Below are 19,568 nucleotides of genomic sequence, written 5' to 3' on the forward strand. Positions count from 1 at the left end.
TCTTCTCATCCTTAGAAGAGGTTTCCTCACACCAAGACTGTGAAGTTACTCACTCATATGTTTAATATCTGTATAGCTTCCTTTTAAATCTATTGATTATTTTTTAAATTGATACATAATAGGTGTCCATATTTTGGGGGCACATGTGATGTTTTGGTCCATGCATTTAGTGTATAATGATTCAGTTAGCATGATTGAAATACCCATTTCCTCAAACATTTATCTTTTCTTTATGTTGGGAACTTGAATTCTCATCTTTTAGGGCTTTTAACAAATGTATATACAATAAATTATTTATAGTCACCCTACTCTACTGTCAAATGCTAAATCTTATTTCTTCTACCTAAGTGTATATTTGTACCCGTTAATCAACCTGTCTTCATCTGCCCCTAGCCTTCACCTCTCCACCCTCTGGTGGAACCACCAATTTACAGTATATCTCTACGCGATCCACTTTTCTAGCTCCCATATATGGGTGAGAACACGCGATCTTTGTCTTTTTGTGCCTGTCTTATTTCACTTAACATAATGACCTCCAGTTCCATCCACATTGCTCCAAATGACAGGATTTAATTTCTTTTAATGGCCAAATAGTATTCCATTGTGTTTATATACCATGTTTTACTATTCATCATGAGGGACATTTACACTGATTGCACATCTTGGCTATTACGAATAGTGCTGCAATAAACATGGTAGTTCAGATATCTCTTCCACATACTGATTTCTTTTCTTTTGGTTATATGCTCAGCAATGGGATTGCTAAATAATACAGTAGTTCTATTTTTGTTTTTCTGAGCAGTTCTCCATAAAGTTTTTCATAGTGGCTGTACTAATTTACATTTCTTACCAGTATACGAGTGTCCTTCTTTCCCCAAATCCTGGCCCTGTATCTGTTATTTTTTGTCTCTTTGATAAAAGCCATTTTAAATTGGGTGGGTTGATAACTCATAATGGTTGTGATTTGCATATCCCTGATAATTAGTGAGTGATGTTGAGCATTTTTCCATATACCTGTTGGCCATTTGCACGTCTTCTTTTGAGAAATGTCTATTCATATTTGTACCCATTTTTAATTGGATTATTTGAGTTTTCTTTTCTTTTTCTTGATATTACATTGTTTGAGTTCCTTATGTGTTCTGGATTTTAATTCTTTCTTAGATGCATAGTTTGTGCATGTTTTCTCCTGGCATTTTTGACAACATAGGTGAACCTAGAGGAGGTTAAGTTAAATAAGCCAAGCACCGAAGGACAAGTACTACATGACCTCACTCATATATGGAATCTGGAAAAGTTGACCTCATAGAAGTAGAGAGTAGAATAGTGATTACCAGCAGGAGAGAGAGTAGGAAGGTCGATGGGGGAGGTTAGTCAATGGGTACAAAGTTACAGTTAGCTAGGAGGAATAAATTCTGGTATTCTATTGCACAGTATGTTGATTAGAGTCAATAATAATGTATCATATACTTCAAAATAGCTAGAACATAGGATTGAATATTCTCATTACAAAGAAATGACAAGTGTTTGAGGTGATGGATATGATAATTACCCTTTGATAATTATACAGTGTATGTATGTATCAAAACATCAACACAGTACCCCATAAATATCTACAATTATTATGTATCAATTAAAACCAAAATAAAGCTTTAAAAATGTTACATAGGCAGTAAAAAATGTTATATTTTATTAATTGCTAGACAAGTGTGGGAAAACAAGTAAGCAATTGACACCGCCAAATTCTTATTACATTTGAGATGAAAGATTTATTCACACCACAAAAGAAAGATAATCACAACAAAATATACACTAATTTAAAAAATGAAAGATCATAATGACATAAAATGTTATTTTTTAAGTGTGTAAAAGTATTTTGTTTGCTTCTACATAAATTTCTATTCATAAAAGAATAACAAACATTAAAATACAGTGACAGTTTATATTTCTTCTATAGAATGAACATAGATATAACCCTGAAGCTTTTAGTTTACAGGGAGTTTCTATGACAAACTAAACTAATGATCAAACACATTAGTTATTTCCAGATTCACATAGATACACATTCACCCACTAAACTGAGAAATAAGCATTTCATATTCCCTTTCATTTTGCTATAAAGCATCTTTTCTTTCTACTAAAAGAAAAGTGAGAAATTGTATTTTTTCTTGTTTTAATTGACCTCAGAAGATGCACTATCTAATTCATGGGAAATGCGAAATTTCAGGTGTTTATCTTCTTCCGTACTTTTAGGATCTACAACGAGCAGATCTTCCTGGCTGTGAAATTCATGGCTGTGGAACTCACGGCTGACTTTGGAAACTTCCTGACTATCAATCACATCTGAATGCTCATTGCTCTCATCACTGGCTTTCCGCTTATGTAATCTGGACTGCTCGTGGCTGTGGGTTTCCGCACTTTGGTCATCCAGCTGACTCATTTCATGACTGTCCTTCCCATGGCTGTCCCAATCAGAAGGCACGTTCAGGCTCTGGGCAACAGGGATGGCCTTGTATGCACCATTCAACTCCTCGCTTTCCACGTGTGAGGTGATGTCCTCCTCGGTAGCATCAGGGTACTGAATCACAGCACAAATGAAGAAGAATTATATGAACAGCTAGGGATGGGAATATGGTAATCCTTTTCTGCTCTCTAACATTTAGGCCATCTTGTACTAAAAATTGTCTAAATCTTCCTGAAATAATATTAGCATGTTACTTTGTATAGTACTTTACCAAGCCCTTTCACATATGTTATCTCCTTTAGTTTAATAAGTACATCACTTACTTATGTAATGAAACCTATGAGATAGGTTTGATTATATCTGTTTCACATAAAGAGGAAGTGAATTGGAAGTTAAAAAGTAAAGAGAATAGTAAATGGCAAGTCTATGTCAAATCCAGATTCTCTGACTAAGGATTCAGTGTAATTTGCAACTCTACAATTCCTCTTAGTTATTTAACTTGAAAACATGACCATTATATTTTTAAAATAATTAGTGTTTTCCATTTTTTTAAATCTAAAAGTAAGTGATTCAGGATTTGAAAAAATAGAATTGTGTTTGGGAATCCAATCTAGAGAGGAATTATGTAGACTTACAAAAACCACCAAATAGAAAAAGATTTGTATTCATTGATCATGAAGTAGAATATGAATGAATTCTTGCTGAATGGATGAATGAATGGACAAATGAATGAATGAATATGCAAACTATGGTTTCCTAGACTTGAGCTCTAGTCAGAACCATCAGATATGTCTTTTAAAGGATTTACCTGGATGTCAGATCTGCGAAATTTCTTGGATTTTGATCTCAGTCCATAACCCACACTATCACCTCGGCCATCATATGTGTCTATTGTGGGGACAGGTGGAGTGAAAACTTCAGTTGCTGGCAGGTCCGTGGGAAAATCAGTGACCAGTTCATCGGATTCATCAGAATGGTGAGATTCATCAGACTGGTGAGAATCATCAGTGTGATCTACTTCATCAGAGTCATTCGAGTCCTGGCTGTCCACATGGTCATCATCATCATCATCATCCACATCGTCCATGTCATCATGGCTTTCATTGGACTTACTTGGAAGGGTCTGAAAATTAAGATGACCAGGAAAATTAGCGTATGGGTTTTTATTTTCCCTTAGACTTTATAGCACATTAGTCTTTTACTGTCTTTCTTTTTATTTAGTTTCAGAATCTTTGCATTCATAGTACACTCCATGGCTTTTAGGAGCTAAAGTGAGCATCTTCCAATTTCACTTTTAACACAGGGATAAATAATAACATTCTGAGGAACTTTTCTTACTTTCTAAGAAAAATCATTTTCATAGATATTTTCAAGCCAAATATGTGAGTGTAATCTTCATATTAATAACATTGTTTTTTCTTATACATATTAAACATTATTTAATTTACTAAATTCAATGTTGTAATAGATACAGATACATAATTATGAGACTGATTTTCCTATTTGAAATGAGATTTATCAAAAGAAAAGAGCATTCATATTTTAATGTGTGTACCAAAATCTATAATCACTTCCCTATTAGCATGGATAATCGTAAGCTGACTCTGTTATGCATGTATATATAAACTGCAGCTCAAAACTGTTCATTGAATTAAACAATGTCTATTAAACTTCCAATTGACAAATATATTGAGTCCTTTATCTAACTTGCTTTAATATTCTTAGTATATTCAAAATGAATCTTAAGGAAAATAAATTTACACTTTGCTTAGCAAATATATGAATGATCCTAACAAAAAGAATAGTTGTTGAATAAACTATTTTATTAGGAAAGAAAACTTCCTAAAGGCAAAATCTTAGCTTTGATAGGCATTAATTAGATGCTTACTAGATATTAGATAACTACAAAATACCTTAAATATATTGCAAGCAGCTTAATGTTTCAAATAGCAAGCATTAATAAACATTTCCTGTAATGTAAACTTATCTGAGGAAACCTAGTATTTCTGATATTTAGTAAATAAATGTTTTCTTTCTGAGCAAATTTTAGACTGCCAATTTACTTGAAAATTTGCTAATGAAATTTCATCAGAAGAGAACCCACGCAATGGCTTCTTTCATTTCTTCAAGTCATGATGGGCCTCTGATTGAAAATGAGAACTTACCTCTTGTTTAAAGTCATCAGTTTCTTCAGAGGACACAGCATTCTGAAGAAGGAATGGCACATATTAGTGTGCATCGCACCTGCCTGGCTTTTTTATTCAAAAGTTAACCTTTTTGATTCAAAGCAGTGTTTATTTTTCAGCCTCATCAGTGGATGGCTTAACAAGGGAAGAAGCTAACATGGCAGATCAATCAGTGCCCTAAGCACATATTTGCCAGCAGGCAGGCAGGATTCATCAGACCAGCCCAAATGGCCTGCTTGTAGCTGTCTCTTATTGTTATAGCTTAATTTTGAGAAGTTTAAAAATACCTGTGGGGCTAGGAGATTCTGCTTCTGAGATGGGTCAGGCTTTAGCCACGTGGCCACAGCATCTGGGTATTTGTTGTAAAGCTACAAAAAAGTTTCATGTTTATCATTATCAAAAAAAGAAACAGATGAACTGAAAAAACAACCATTCTTCACCAGTCTTGATGACTGAGTATAATATGCATGCATGTAGAGTCACCCAGACCCTTAGATATCCTTTGGTAATATTTTTTTTTTCAAATTCTTATGAAGCACTTACTGTGGGCTAGGCACTCTTTCAAACTGCTTTCCAAATACTAACTCATTTGTTCCTCTCATTCCCCTATGAGGCAAGTATCATTATTATGCCCACCTTACAAATCAGAAAACTCAGCGACCATGCAGTTAAATGGTAGGAAATGGCAGAGCCAGGCAGGATTCACACACAGGCAAACTGGTTCTTAACACTGAACTTCACACTGTGCTTTCTTTTTGTATGTTTGCTGGGTAAATTTCCTCTCAGATAAGCACATCTAAAGCAGAGGTGCCCTTAATTACTTTGATCTTCATTGAGTGCAGTCCTTGGAACAAGAAGGAACTCTCTAGGGCTGTGCTGTCTAATACAGTATCTTCTAATCACATGGGACTATTTAAATTTAAGTTAATTAAAATGAAATAAGATAAAAATTCACTTCCTCAGCTGCACTAGTCCACATTTTGAGTGCTCAATAGCCATACGTATCCAGTGGCTATCTTACCAGACAATGCAGAAATATGATATTAAAATCATTGCACAAAAGTTCTATTGCTCTAAGGTGCCAAAGATGTAAATGAAACGGATTTTCTTTAGCCAAGTTATTTATCCGGAAAATAATGATAATATGCTACTGCAGAGGAGTGGAAATTGCTCTGTGTAAGTGTCATCTGATCGGCTGAATCATCCAGGGTCAATCACTGCATGTCCCTGTCATTGAGAATGAGAACTCGGGGGGTTGCACAGAGTACCTTCTGCATCTAGGGAGTGGATGAGTAGGGAGAGAACCAGTCAGCAGCATTTAGGGTTTCTCTCATGGCTGGCTCTAACCAGAGAAAATTTATATCGGGCTTCTCTGAAAGGTTTTGCTGAAAGAAGTGGCCCCTTGCTTTAAGAAGATGCAAAAATGATGGGACTATATGAGTTTAGAGTTTTTCTCCTCACTTTTTCAAATCTATCTATTATCTATCTATCTATCTATCTATCTATCTATCTATCTATCCATCCTCATGAAAAATGTAATACAGGCTCAGAGAGAATGGATTTATAAGTTAAACTTATAGTATTTAAAAAGTAGTACAAATAAAGGTAAGCAAAATGAATAGACTAAAAACCACCCAATAATCCTGACACAGATAACCAGTGCATATTTTCAAGTGCATAGGACTTCCCCAACTTTTTACTAGCTTTAAGTTTCTGGGATTCTAGAAAGCTGAGCTTTGAGCTCTTCACTTATTTCTTAAATTGTTATGGCTCCACGTGCCTTATAAAATGTGTTCTTGCCATGTTTTTATCAATTAAAATGGCACTAATTCTTGCCTCAAATAGTGTGACATCTTTTCCGGAGATGTTAATTTTTCTGGTTTATTATTATGATTCAGACCTGTGTTTTCAAATCAGTTGGAAAACAGACACCCTTACATACTCCCACTCACACACATACACAGATACACACACAAACACACACAGAATACTTCTTTTAATGTCTTCATTAAGCATTCTAATTGCAGTGGTCCCCCAAGGCAACTCTGTTTTGGCCTTTATTCTGTTCAACTGGAATTGAACTCTGTGTGCCTTTTTGTCCAAGCTTCTGGGGACAATGCCCATTTGTTGTTTGGCTGGCACAGTTTCATCTGTTGTGGAGGGGTAGGTACATCTTTAGTGCTGGTCAAATAATTATAATAATGAGTTTGGTCGGTCTTATGTTTGGTTAGAAAAATGTGATCTAACATCAGCTGACAATCACAATAGATACTAACAGCACACATAGACTTGCTTTCACAGTGGGCTTCTCAGCTAATATCTCAGGCAATATTGTGAATATTATGGTCATACAAACAGTTCTGACTAATATCCAATGTGAATTTTAAACATCACAATCCACTAAATAAAGCAAAAGATAGAATTTTCTGCTTTTAGGTCAGTATGTGGACTAATGGAAAAAAAGTCACACAACTTCATATAACTCGTTTTCATGTGATAATGGCCTAGACATTATTATATTTGAAAAATCTGGGTTGGTTTTACAATCATACTTATTAAAAACTATAGTGTGCTTGATACTGGCCTAGATTCATAGCAGACAGTCAATAAATACTTGTAAACCAATAGATTTGACTAGAAAGACAAGTAATATTGCAGCAAATATGTTTGTTGCACCTATTGCCATAATTGAGTAAATGATTTAACTATATAATAAATCTAAAAGATGCTTACCTGCTTTTCCTCAGAACTTCCAGAATCAGCCCGTTTAACCTTTGAAACAGAAAAGATGAAGAAAAATTACAAGAATGTCCTCCTAGTACATGGAAGCACATAATTCATTATTTTCAGGAATTCTCTTTAAGGTGCAGCTGTACTCACTGGTAAGGCATAGGCGATGCCTAAGAGGCAAAAGCAAATCACTGCAATTCTCATGGTAGTGATTTTTCCTGCAAAATATTTCATAAGGAATAGCTGATGTCTTCATAGGTTACAACAGGGATACCTTTTTATACTACCACATTACAAAATAATCGCGAATAAAATATATTTTCTATAAGATCTTTTTACTTCTTAGAGAAGCCTTTTAGCATATGGTCTTTCAAGTTAATATTTATATTGCCACCTATTCTCCATCTTTCACTGTTAGGCAAGGGAAATGAAAATTTTGCAAGTCTGTATTTATTCAACTTTTAAATTTAGAGTTCCAGAAATTATACCATTCCTACTCTATATCTCTGGCTCTTTAAACCTGCAAACAGGTCAATAGTAACTTAATTACAATAATAAGCTAGAATGGGAATACTTACTTTTAGATTAAAAAACACAGAAAAAAATGAAAATAATTTGCTTTATCTATTCTTCCAACATGTACTTTAAATGTTATTTTTAACTTAACTTATTAATTAGGCGCTACTTAGGTGAAATGAAACTATCTATCTCTGAAATTTGTTTTTTAAGTAAGATGTTCTAAAAATTTGAAATGCAAAAGAAAACGTTGAGAATAGCCAACAGCTTTTCTATTTGTAATAATAAGTCTACATAGTGTTATACAGGTATCTTGATGAATATTTTAACAGCTAAATTTAGCAGTAACATATTCAGAAATGTTTTTTTCCCCTTGAAAATGAGATACATCATTTAAAAAAATAGCATTGTAATTGGCTTAATTAGCATAAAAGATCCCTTTTCTTTTAAATGCCGGCACAGTCACCCATTGAAAATGATATAGGTATAATTATTTCCAAAGGGAAATTGAATTTTACTATTTTCTACTAGCGGCAGTAGTTTCTGTTCTTTTGAGGACCCAGTGGAAGTATTTTTAAGTTTTATATTTGACTGGCATTCGAAATATCTAGACACCTTTGTTCCAGGAGACCTGCAATGTATCTAATCTGCTTATTAAAAAGGCTAGAAAATTTAAGTCTGCTTAACAGCATTACAGTTAAAAATATTTTTCCTTAGAACTTGAACTTCCCCATGAAATTCAGCTGAATGCACAACCCAGTAGCAAACTGCAGTCATACCTTGGTCGGTGTTTGGCTGAAAAGGCTGCGACTGGCCTGAGAAGAGTCAGTCCCAGAGGAAGCTGTGCTCTCTGCCTCCTCCTGCTGCTGCTGACAACCAAGCCCTCCCAGAATTTAAATGCTGCTGCAGACATCCTCCACCACCACAGGGAGGCGGAGAGACGTGTCATGAGGTTTTCTGCCACTGCCCAGCCCACCTGCTCCCACACTTCCTTCTCTGGTTTTGTGGTTAAAACAACAACAAAAAAGAAAACGCACACACACATCTACAGTTAAAACATTACTCATGAACAATATCACTAACTAGCTTTTTCATTGACAGGATGGGCATTCAGCATCCAGGAAGAGCACTTAGGGAGCCCATGAAAAGGGGGAAAGTAGGGATAATGTAAATCATCCCTAAGTAAAATGGAATAGAATGGATTTTTGTTTCTTTCTGTTTAAGTAACGTAAAGGCAATATCTGCAACCACTCTTGCATCTATAATTATACTTATTGAAGAGCTAGAAGGCTATAGTTCAGGTTTACAAAGAGTTTGGAAAATCTGCCTCTGTTTTACTACTCAAGCTTAGCTTGTGATTTCAAGTATGCAGTAGATTGTTACTTAGACAAATGACACTAGTGACATTAAAATTCCTGTTCCTGCCCATTAAGTTGAATTTACAGTGACCTTTCAAAGACATGGACTTTTGTTGTACTGTTTAAATCGTTCAGAGGTGATGAAATGGATAGCTTGCTGTATGAAATAGAAGAATGGTAATTTGCTCTAGATGTTGCAGAAGTAAAGCAATTTCTGACTGAGAGCAGGATGACTGCTTGAGAGGGCTGCTTCAGGAGCCAGACGGTGGCTCTGAATTCCGCTGTGTCACTGATGACCTGTGCAACCTTGGGCAAATCGTCCAGCCTAGGTCTCCTTGTTTTCTCATCCATAAAATGCAGATACTATTACCCAGGTCATGGGGTTTTTGAGAGGTTTAAGTGAATTAGTTTGTTTTAAACTAACAATGCTTAGCTCATATTAGATGCAAATACCCTGCATACCTTAAGAACTGTATGTGTGTTAACTATTATGACATTTTTAAGAGCGGCAGCTAGTCGTGAGTCATTATGTCTTTGAAAATGATTTATTAAAATGAGAGTAGATATAAGATCTTTCAATGGTATGCATCAATGAGGAAATTTTGCACATTTCTAAAGGAATGGAGTAGATTTTTGAATTATCTTTTTCTAGTTTTTCTCCCAGGCTATATAAAGTAGGCTACTTAAAAAAAATTTTTTTTAATAATTTTCTGTATTAAAAAACACTTTACTAGGTATTTAAAAGGTGTTTGAATAAAAGAAAATTACAAGGGAAGTCTGAATATTAGAGCAGAATTCAGGAATAGCAAAGCTCTGCGTCCTTTTTAAATATTTAATATTGTCTTCAGGTTACTTACCTTCATCCACTTTCTTAGTTGTGAAGTGCAGACTGCACTATTCATTCACCTTCCATCGTTATAGTAAGACTTGTGTGTAATCGAATGAAAAAGAAATGGTCCTATTTATTAGGTTGCTGCAAAAGTAATTATGGTTTTTATTAGTTCTAAAGTGTCGGCTTCTTTTTGCCAAATATTGCTTTTAATATAAATGTAGATTAAATAATTTCGTGCAGTGTTAGTATATGGCTAATTCATAGGTTTCATGGACATTTGGTAGGGGGAAATATGCCTCCCTTAAATTGGAGGTATTCCAGATGAATTGATATTATTGATTTATAGGTAATAAACATCCATTTTAATAAGTGAGATGACAACTAGATAATCTGAGTGCTCTATAAAATAGAAAGCACTCAGATTATAAAGTTCGCAAAATAGACTTCTTTTTTCTGCTTGTAAAAACTATTTTTTCCTTTAAACATATTACCAACATAAGCTTGTCATGTTGTCAATTTAGGGGAGGCAAGTCCGAAAATTCTAAAAACAACACGATTTCCGCAGGATTTACTGTAGTTTACTCTGTGCCCACGGGCATGATTCAATATGAAGTTAGAATTAATTATAGGAAGAGATTATGCTGGAACCCAGCCACCTTGAGATGAACCATATGACCTTTCACAGGACTCTTCTGGTCATAGCTCCACAGTGCCACACGATGGCAGCGTTTCTGAAAAAAGATTTCAGACCACAATCTGGTTCTATCAATTTTCAATTTTCTGATTCCAGCAGGATACAACACCCATATATTTAATGACAGAACTATATACAGCTGTGAGGCTCTCCATTTCTTGGAATGGCAGGTGAGAAAATATTTCCCAACAATGACCTGCTATGCAATCAGGGACAGAGACCCAGAGAACCAAAGCATTCTTGTTTTGCTGTGTTGTTGCCTTAGCAATCTCAAGTTGACACTATTGTCTCTTTCCCCACTTCTACACTCACTCAAAAAGTTCCTAGTCCCAAGGCCTCTCTCAGAGAAAAGGTGTGAATTCACAGGAGAAGACTGTGTCTTGGATGCTTCAGAGTTGAGAAGATAAAGTGATTTATAATGGGAGGCAATAATGTAAAATAGGAAATGGATGCTGTGTTATTCTGACTATTGCGGAGGCTCATGTTTCTTGATGCTTCTTGCTGTTTGTATTCAAACATGCTGTTGCTGGTTGTTTTTTCTCAGTAGGATTTTCTAACTGTCAGAATTAAATGTTAAATGATTTAAGTCACAGAGGCTCTGTCTCTAATATTTCCAAGGTTTCCATTCTTTATTGGCTGATTGGTTGTTAGAATCAAAAGGTCAAAATGCACAAATTTCCTATAAATCTTGTATGTGGAAAAAAATTGTTTAGTTGTCAAACTAGAATGCAAAGAGTAGTTTGCACTATAAGAGGACAAGACACTATAAGAGGACATATGGAAACATATAAAGAATCTTATGGTCTTTTTCTGAATTACATGAAAATTCCCATGTAATAAAAAAGTAAGTGTTCAATGCCTCTACTTTGGTGGACAACTTTTTAAAACTGACTTCTAGTTTATTTGAACATTTCTAATTATATTTTACTTAGTAAAGTGTAACCAACTATTTTAGTGTTTTCAGCTCTACAAATATTTTTTCCCTTGAGTCAAGGTTCAGATATGACTCTGATATCTCGATAACACCACTAATCTGTCCTAAAGAAGTTGGAAATTAAAGCTAATCCGAAGCCTATCACCATTCATCATGTATAGACTGGGCAAAGGGGCATTATTTATCACAGAGTAGTAAGCAAAGTTTGATGATAAGAGGGTGCTGTCTTCAAGTTCAGACATGAAATTAGAGTATTTCAGAAATGAAAAAAGAACACCATACAATATCTTATTCCATTGCTCAATAATGTAGACAACTGAAGTCAGCTCTCGAAAAAGTGGTCTTACTATTGGTAAATATTAGTTTCAATTTAAAACAAATGAAAAAAGTTTTTCTTTAGACCCATAGAATTGCTATGGAGTATGTAAGTGCTCAATAAATTGTTGGTGATTACACACTCGGCCCTGCATCTACGACAATGGGTTCTGACCCTATAGTTTTTGCTTATGAATACAACGCATAGGTACTATACTTGAATTCATATATTGTCTCATATATTGATATCAATATCTGCCAGTGCTCAAGAATCTAGCATGTGTTCATTAAAGTATTATTAGTAACTCTGAGGAAATTCTAATGCTCTTTAAATGATAGATTTTTTTAAACTGGACTTAAATTACTAACTTTTTTTATTCTTGTATGACACAATTCTTACCCTCATGGAGCCCATTTATTCATGAAAATCAACTAGGAAATTTGAAACTTGAGTAAACAATGAGGTTAAGGGGGTGTGGCTAAACAGTAAACTTGGCAGCACCCTGGGTAGAGAAGGTATATGGTAGACACCCTATGTCCATATTGGAGTTGAAGGGATGGGTATTCTGGGATTGGATTCAAACAGGAAATCCCCTTTCCCACATAACGTCAGTCACAGCAGCATAAACTCTAGACCTGTAGAGTTTAGACAATCTGGGGAACAATAAAGGAGGTGGTAATCAGGGAGGACCCAAAGAGGGAGGTAGAACACAGAGGAAAAGTGCAAATAGAAAGTCTAGCAGCTGCAGGAGGACTTTGTTCAGAAACAGATGTTTTGTGGCAATAAGCCACCATTGACAGTCATTTTGTAGAATGTATCAGAGGGGAGAAAAGCGTTCTCTGAAATCAGTTTATGAGAATTCTTACTTAAAATCTGATGTTTGAGTAATTTTTGGTAGAGAAGCTTTTATAAGGTTGATATGAAAAGGTGACCATTTCAGTGCAGAAGAAAGGGGACCAAAGTAAACAACAAAAGCAGCTCAATCAGATATTGTTCTGGTCACACTTGGCTAAGGTTTTTTGTTTTGACAATTCTTGTCAAGGAGTAATATACATTAATGTCCCTATCCCATGATATAACATTTACGTTTTTTAAAAAACATTCTGTATTAAAATTTGATTTCTTCTTTAATGTTTGAATTCCTCATAAAGCGTAAGTTCCATGATGCACTAATCCCTCCACAGTTTATGTGCCAAAATATATATTCAGTGAAGGAATTTAGCTCAATTATGAAATGTATATAATTGTTATGTAAATTGAGTTATTCTTGCTGCTTATTTTCTGTTGCTTTCATAAAGCCCCAAATTGAACATATCTAACTATCTATCTATCTATCTATTTATTTATTTATTTTTTGAGACAGTGTCTCACTCTGCTGCCCAGGCTGAAGTGCAGTGGCATGATCTCAGCTCACTGCGGCCTTGACATCTCAGGACTCAAATGATTCTCATGCCTCAGCCTCGTGAGTGGGTAGGATTACAGACGTGCACCACCATACCCAGCTAATTTTTTTTTTTTTTGGTAGAGATGTAATTTCACCATATTGGCCAGGCTGATCTCAAACTCCTGGCCTCAAGTGATTGGCCCACCTTGGCCTCCTACAGTGCTGGGATTATAGGCATGAGCCACTGTGCCTATAGGCCCCCAAAGTTAAACATCTTTAGATTCCAAGAGAAGTAGTGTTCAGCTTGAATGAATTATACCTGGTAACTTCAGGCATGCTTCCTGTGCCCAGCAATGATTGCCCAGGTGATTGCTATTTCTTACATAACATGAAGTACTCTGGGGTCTGGGATTCTTTCATCCCTTCAGCCTTATTTCCACCCAACTTCTCTCCTATACTCCCTGCAACCATGCAGAGCCACGCGGGTTCCCCAGTGTGTCATTCTATTGCAGATCTCTATGCCTTTACTCACCTTGCATGGTCCTCATATCTAGAATATCCCTCCAGTCTCATCCACCCCTGTCTCAGAAATATTTGCATGTCATGCATCAAAGCATCCCCTATAAAACCTTCTCTGTTCAAAATAGAAACAACCAATTCCCACCTTTTTACCCCTCCTACAGCCTGCACTTGATTTACCATAGCACCTATGATGTTTTATTGCCTCGTTTGTCCTCCTCACACTAAAAAGCAAACTCCCACAGTCAGGGACTGGGATTTATTCGTGTTTGCATCCACAGTTTCCTGCTAGCCACTCAGTGTATGTTTATGGGAACAAGTGAATGAAGGAGCATTAATAATGTTTAATCCTATGGTATCCACAGGTAGCGTGTGTGTTGAGCATAAACTCCAGGAAGCTGGAGCTCCTGCTGGGTTCTTAAAATAATTTACATACACATTTAAAAAATACCATTGCAGAATTTGAAGAGCCTAGATTTTCTTGTCTCCCTTCTCGAATTATTTTCTATAGGGTTCTGGCATATCCTTTCTCTTGTCTAGGTCTCAGGTTCCTTGACAGAGTTGATCTGGATTATATTAAAGGTCAATTTCAGCTCTAAAATTCTGTGATCTATGTTTCCTTTTTAAGTTCTTGAGGAATAAAATATTGACATTACAACAAGAAGAGTAAATAGGTGGTAGAGGTAGAGATGGCCTTGAGAAAAGTTCACATTGAAGAAAGATTTTAACACAACGAGTCTTTAATAGACAGGTAGACAGGCAAAAGTTGAAGAGTTATGATGTTTTTAAGTAAAATATCATGTCTCACTATATTTTAAACTGTAAACATTAATGAATACTAGTAAAAAGAAAACTTTTTTTAAAAAAAGAAGGTAAATCATTCTCAATATACAACATAGATCAATCTTTCATATTCTGAGAATTTTTTTCTTACCTCCTACAATATGGGTTTTCTAGAGGCATTTTCCTAGTATGGGTCACATGAATTTCTCTCAGATTCCATTACCCAGAGGAGGAGATTGAGGAGAAACTGACTGAAAAGATAGGCTTGCCTCTTTCCTGGAAAATGCCTCTTGTGGTTTTGGTGGGTAGTTTTACTGCCAAACAGGTCAGGCATATAGGGCTTCTCCATAATCTGGAGATGTTTTTAGGTTTTTCTTTCCCACATTCACATTTCCTTCATTTCCAAGCATCTGTGGATGTTACTAGTCTAGATAACCTATTAATTTCACTTTGTATCTAATGATATTGTTCAAGAGTCATCCAGAATCAGTTTGTCCTCTTTTCACCCATTTCATGCTTAACACAATATGTACTGCTTGTTTTTTTCCCTAAGAAACAAGGACATTTTCTTGTAATATGCCCTTAGCATTTACTTTTTCTACAGTAACAAAGAGGGAGCCCCAAATTCTGCCTTTGCCTTTTAAAAGAAGAGATATTCAAAATAACAATAATAATAATGACAGCAACAATAATGGTAATTGCACATATATTTGTGGGAAGCCTATAAAATACTAGATTTAAAAGTATGCATTTTGTCTCATATTCCTAATGACTACATAATTTTGGTATTATGACCTCATTTTTTTTCAGATAACTATAATAGAAGCTGTTTAATGTGCCAGTCACTTCTGTTTACCCAATTGTATTTACTGTTTGCACAAATATTAGGTGTATATTTATAGGGTCAATAGGGGTCCAGGGGAGGAAGTGTTTAGTTCTACACATCAGTGTTAAGAAAACCTTTCAGGAGGATGCTAAAATGTAGCTCAGATGAGGAGTTAATATTTAGAGACAGTTATTTATCTATTCGAGACAAGATCTTGCTCAGTCACTCATGCTGGAGTGCAGTGGTGTGATCATGGCTCACAGCAGCCTTGACTTCCCAGGCTCAGGTGATCTTCCTGCCTCAGCCTTCCTGGTAGCTGAGATTACAGGTATGCACCATCAGTAAGGGGCATATTTCAGCCCTGTTTATGTTACAGCTCTTTTAGCATCATCATTCCATGAGTCCTGAGTTCTCGTCCTATGACCAAGAAGAATGAGGTACACAGACAAGTGGAGGGCAAGAAAGACAAAGAGGAGCTTTATTGAACAATAAAACAGCTCAGAGAAGACCCACAGTGGGCAGCTCCGCTCCATAGCCAGGATGTCCCAACAAGTGTTCAGCTCCTATCAGAGATGTAGGCAGGTCATCCCAAAACGTGTTCAGTTCTCAGCAGAGCAGGTGGCTCCTCTCTGGAGCTGGCTGTCTCATCATCTCTCCATCCTCTGCCCTGGTTTGGCTGAGCCTAGGGCATTTATGGACCTCAGAGGTGAGGAAGTGCACACCAGTTGGCCCCTGGGCAATGGTGAGCAGGCCTAGAAAAGGCATCCCATGTCTCCACTCCAGTCTGTGGGACTGGCAGCCTGGCCCCAGCCTTTAGGCTTTCTCTAGCCTGAAGGTGGGGCCTCACTGGGACCTGCCCCCTCCTGCCCAGGAGCCCTCTGTCTCCTGTGGCTATCCATGGCACCCAGGCTGCTTGCACAAAGTGGCACTTGCAAGCCATCACTGAGCTTCCCTCATTCCCATCTCCACTTCCCTCCATCCCACACTCAAAGTATGGAGGAGGCTGAGGTGGTAGGGGGCTGGTGTGTCAGTGCTGTCCCGAGCATATGCACACCCTGCTGTGCTGTGACAGCTCTCTGGCTTGGCCCCAATCCCACTCCAAGACCGGAGTGGGTGCCAGGAGTGGGGAGAGGCCAGGCAGCAGGAGCAGAAAGGCCCCAAAGGTACAGACTATAGAGGTCCTGCTCCTGGGAGGCCAAGGCTCCTGTCCACCCAGCTGGAGGTGGCCCCTCTGGGAGTGGATCTCAGGTCCTGGGCTGGCAGTCAAGAGTGTCAGGCCCGGTGGTCACCTCAATGTGGGGCAGACCCCCTGGACACAGGCCCAGGCAGCCCTGTGCAGAGCCTTGACCCAGCCACCATGCTCTGTGTGCAAGCATCACACTGTCCCAGACCCAGCTCTGCCTCGGGCCCCTCTCTGACTGACCAAGCTCCTCCTCTGCCAGCAGGTGACTGGGCCCATCGTGGTGGAACCCAAGGCTGTGGGCTTCAGGGACTGTCTCCCTCCTCCCCATGTTCTCCCTGCAGCAGCAGCAGGTGAGAACAGCAACATGGGGCTAGTGTCAGAGCTATAGAGGCTCCAGGCCTGGGGGCGAGTCCTGCCTGGCCACGCTAGAGTGCTTGAGTGGGGGTGGTGCAGTCGGCTGCTTCTGGGACATTGGGCCCAGGGGACACAGGGCACAGGGGTACCCCCCCAAGACACCCCTGCTCTTCCCACAGCTGCTTATGCCACCACCTCTGGCACTTGCCAGCTGCAGCTGGCAAGGTGACAGCATCCCATCATTACCATCAATGCCAATGAGAAATAAGTTTCTATTGCCTTAAATGCCTGATGTCTCTTAAAATAGCAGATGTTACCTTAATTAACACAATGTCATATGCATAATATTACTCAATCCATAGCTTTTGTATTTTATCTTCTGTGTTCCAGAGCACTAGACTCATGAAACTGAATTTAAGTTATGGTGCTATAACTTTATAAGTATCTATTTTTTATTAATTTTTGCTTCCCCATTTCTAAAAAGCCAGAATAAGTTCATGTGAGGTTACTAATATGTTAAAATTGAAGTTGATTATTTTATACAATAAGTATGTGACTCATTTAATTCCACAAGGACATGGTACACAATATCAGTAGATAAGTGATTAGGAGAGCAGGTTTCTCCTGATCCTGTTTTTGTTTTTCTCACTTTTACCAGAATAAAATCAGCTTTTGTATAGGTTTCGGTGGATAGTGTCCAATGTTGGGAATCTGGGACCCTGAATTTTATCTTGCCTATATCACATCATGAAATATTGTTAAGCTGGCTTCTTTCTGAGAAGAGGCTAGAGCTGCCTTCCACTAAAGGATACGTTCATTTTGTGACTTCTGAATTGTTTGCACAGCATCATTTGCTTTTACTTCTTAGGCGACCTGTTTTTTGGATACCTTTTGTTTTGTGAACTGCTGACAAGGAGACAGCGACAGAGATCAAGTTAAATTCGTCAGGTTCGGTCCTCATGTCTGTAATCCCAGCACTTTGGGAGGTTGAGACAAGTGGATCGCTTGAGCTCAAGAGTTCAAGACCAACCTGGGCAACATGGCAAAAACCCTGTTTCCATAAAAATAAATAAATAAATCGATCAAGTTAAAATCAACCTATCTAGTTATATTTGAGAACTTAAAGTTCTGTTCTCTGGATGTTTTGAATGGCTTCTGTTTACTAGTAAGGATGTGTTCACAGATTAATTTTAGTCTTAGTTGCCTCTCACCAAATCAAATATTGTGTGGGTGGTAAATTCTAGGAATCTTGGAGAAATATAAAGCACTCTACCACCCTCATATGGAGATGACCATAATTAGAGGAAACAGTAGGTTATGTAAGAAGCTATTTATTGTTGGGAGCTGAAGATTTAATCATTTCCTGTATATTTATTTCATTGATATTCCCAAAGCTTTGGTGGCGTTTTGGTCTATGGGTCATAGCTGGGCTAAGGGGTTAACCAGAGTTCTTAGTGGAGTAGCGAAAGTTCTTCTGTGTGGCATATCAGCAGAGTGGGTACACCCATTTGTCTGGGTTGTGGGGGAAGTGGAGGCTGGGGTCAGTAAAGTGGCCTTTTTCTGCTTTTAGACAGTGCCAAATCATCTCCCACTGGGGTTTCAGCTTTATTTTTGTTTATATGGAGTTGGTTCAGACACAAGTGAAATTGTGGTGTCTAAACCTCTAGTATGATTTAAAACATACATGTTGTTTCATCAAGCTTGGTCTCTTACAAATCCAGCTTATCACAGAGATGATGTTATTCTGAATGTAGAAGAAAAGGGTGACAGAGTTTCATTACAAAGATGACAAAGATGATGATTACAACGATCACAAAAATTTTTTGGTCTTTGAATAGGATGTAAATGAGCATAAAAATTTTACTTTCTAAGAAGGATAGAAATCCTATATGCAGTAAATCTATGTTTCTAAACATATTTTAGTTCCACAGTAGTTTTATCAAATTGGCAGCTGACTTACTTTTTTGTGGTCCTATCTTCTATCCAGAGTGTTAACCAGGTGGACAGGCAGATTAGGACTGGGAAATAAGACCAATTAAACTTTCATCCTACTGTACCAAGTTCGAGTGGGTACATGGTTGTGTGTAGATCTTTCTCTCACATGAAGGATTTGAGTGTTTTTTGTTTTTACAAAATTTATGAAACATAAAAGTATGTAGTATACAGTTGAGGAATTTACTTAAAGAAAGCTAAAAATATAATACAATTTATAAGTGTTGGAGTAAATACTGCAGGAAATATAAAACATCTAGTTCTATATAGTGGCATGTAAATGTTAATTTTAGTTGCTTTGAAACAACAAAATAAAAGTACCAATTTCAGTTGTTATAACTTAAAACTATGCATGGTATGTATCTAGTCAGTTAACCAAAATGCATCTGTGAAAAAAAGGGTGATAGGAATCACAAAATATAAAAATAAGATCTCTATTAAAAATAGTACTTCCTAATGTAGTACTATGATTCCAGTCCTAGACTCTCCCAGCTGGAAGA

The 19,568-nt window shown here is 37.2% G+C and overlaps 1 protein-coding gene across 1 annotated transcript; it reads right to left on the reverse strand.

Moving 5' to 3' along the window:
* Positions 1-1,661: 1,661 nt before the first annotated feature.
* Positions 1,662-8,761, reverse strand: SPP1 (secreted phosphoprotein 1). Its single transcript, XM_002745608.7, has 7 exons — positions 8,673-8,761; positions 7,528-7,595; positions 7,381-7,419; positions 4,935-5,015; positions 4,627-4,668; positions 3,270-3,584; positions 1,662-2,575 (listed from the first exon to the last, which is right to left on the reverse strand). The coding sequence occupies exons 2-7, from the start codon at positions 7,579-7,581 to the stop codon at positions 2,171-2,173; spliced, it is 936 nt and encodes a 311-aa protein (XP_002745654.4). The 5' UTR covers positions 7,582-7,595; positions 8,673-8,761; the 3' UTR covers positions 1,662-2,170.
* Positions 8,762-19,568: the final 10,807 nt, after the last annotated feature.

The sequence above is a fragment of the Callithrix jacchus genome, chromosome 3, assembly GCF_049354715.1.
Source record: "Callithrix jacchus isolate 240 chromosome 3, calJac240_pri, whole genome shotgun sequence".
In the NCBI taxonomy this organism is placed as follows: domain Eukaryota; kingdom Metazoa; phylum Chordata; class Mammalia; order Primates; family Cebidae; genus Callithrix; species Callithrix jacchus.

Bases quoted from the DNA above. Each gene is read 5' to 3' on its own strand.
- SPP1 (XM_002745608.7), bottom strand. From the start codon at position 7,581: ATGAGAATTGCAGTGATTTGCTTTTGCCTCTTAGGCATCGCCTATGCC. The intron at 7,420-7,527 runs GTGAGTACAGCT...TCTGTTTCAAAG, and splicing joins GCATCGCCTATGCCTTACCA to GTTAAACGGGCTGATTCTGG. The intron at 3,585-4,626 runs GTAAGTTCTCAT...CTTAATTTTCAG, and splicing joins CTGATGACTTTAAACAAGAG to ACCCTTCCAAGTAAGTCCAA.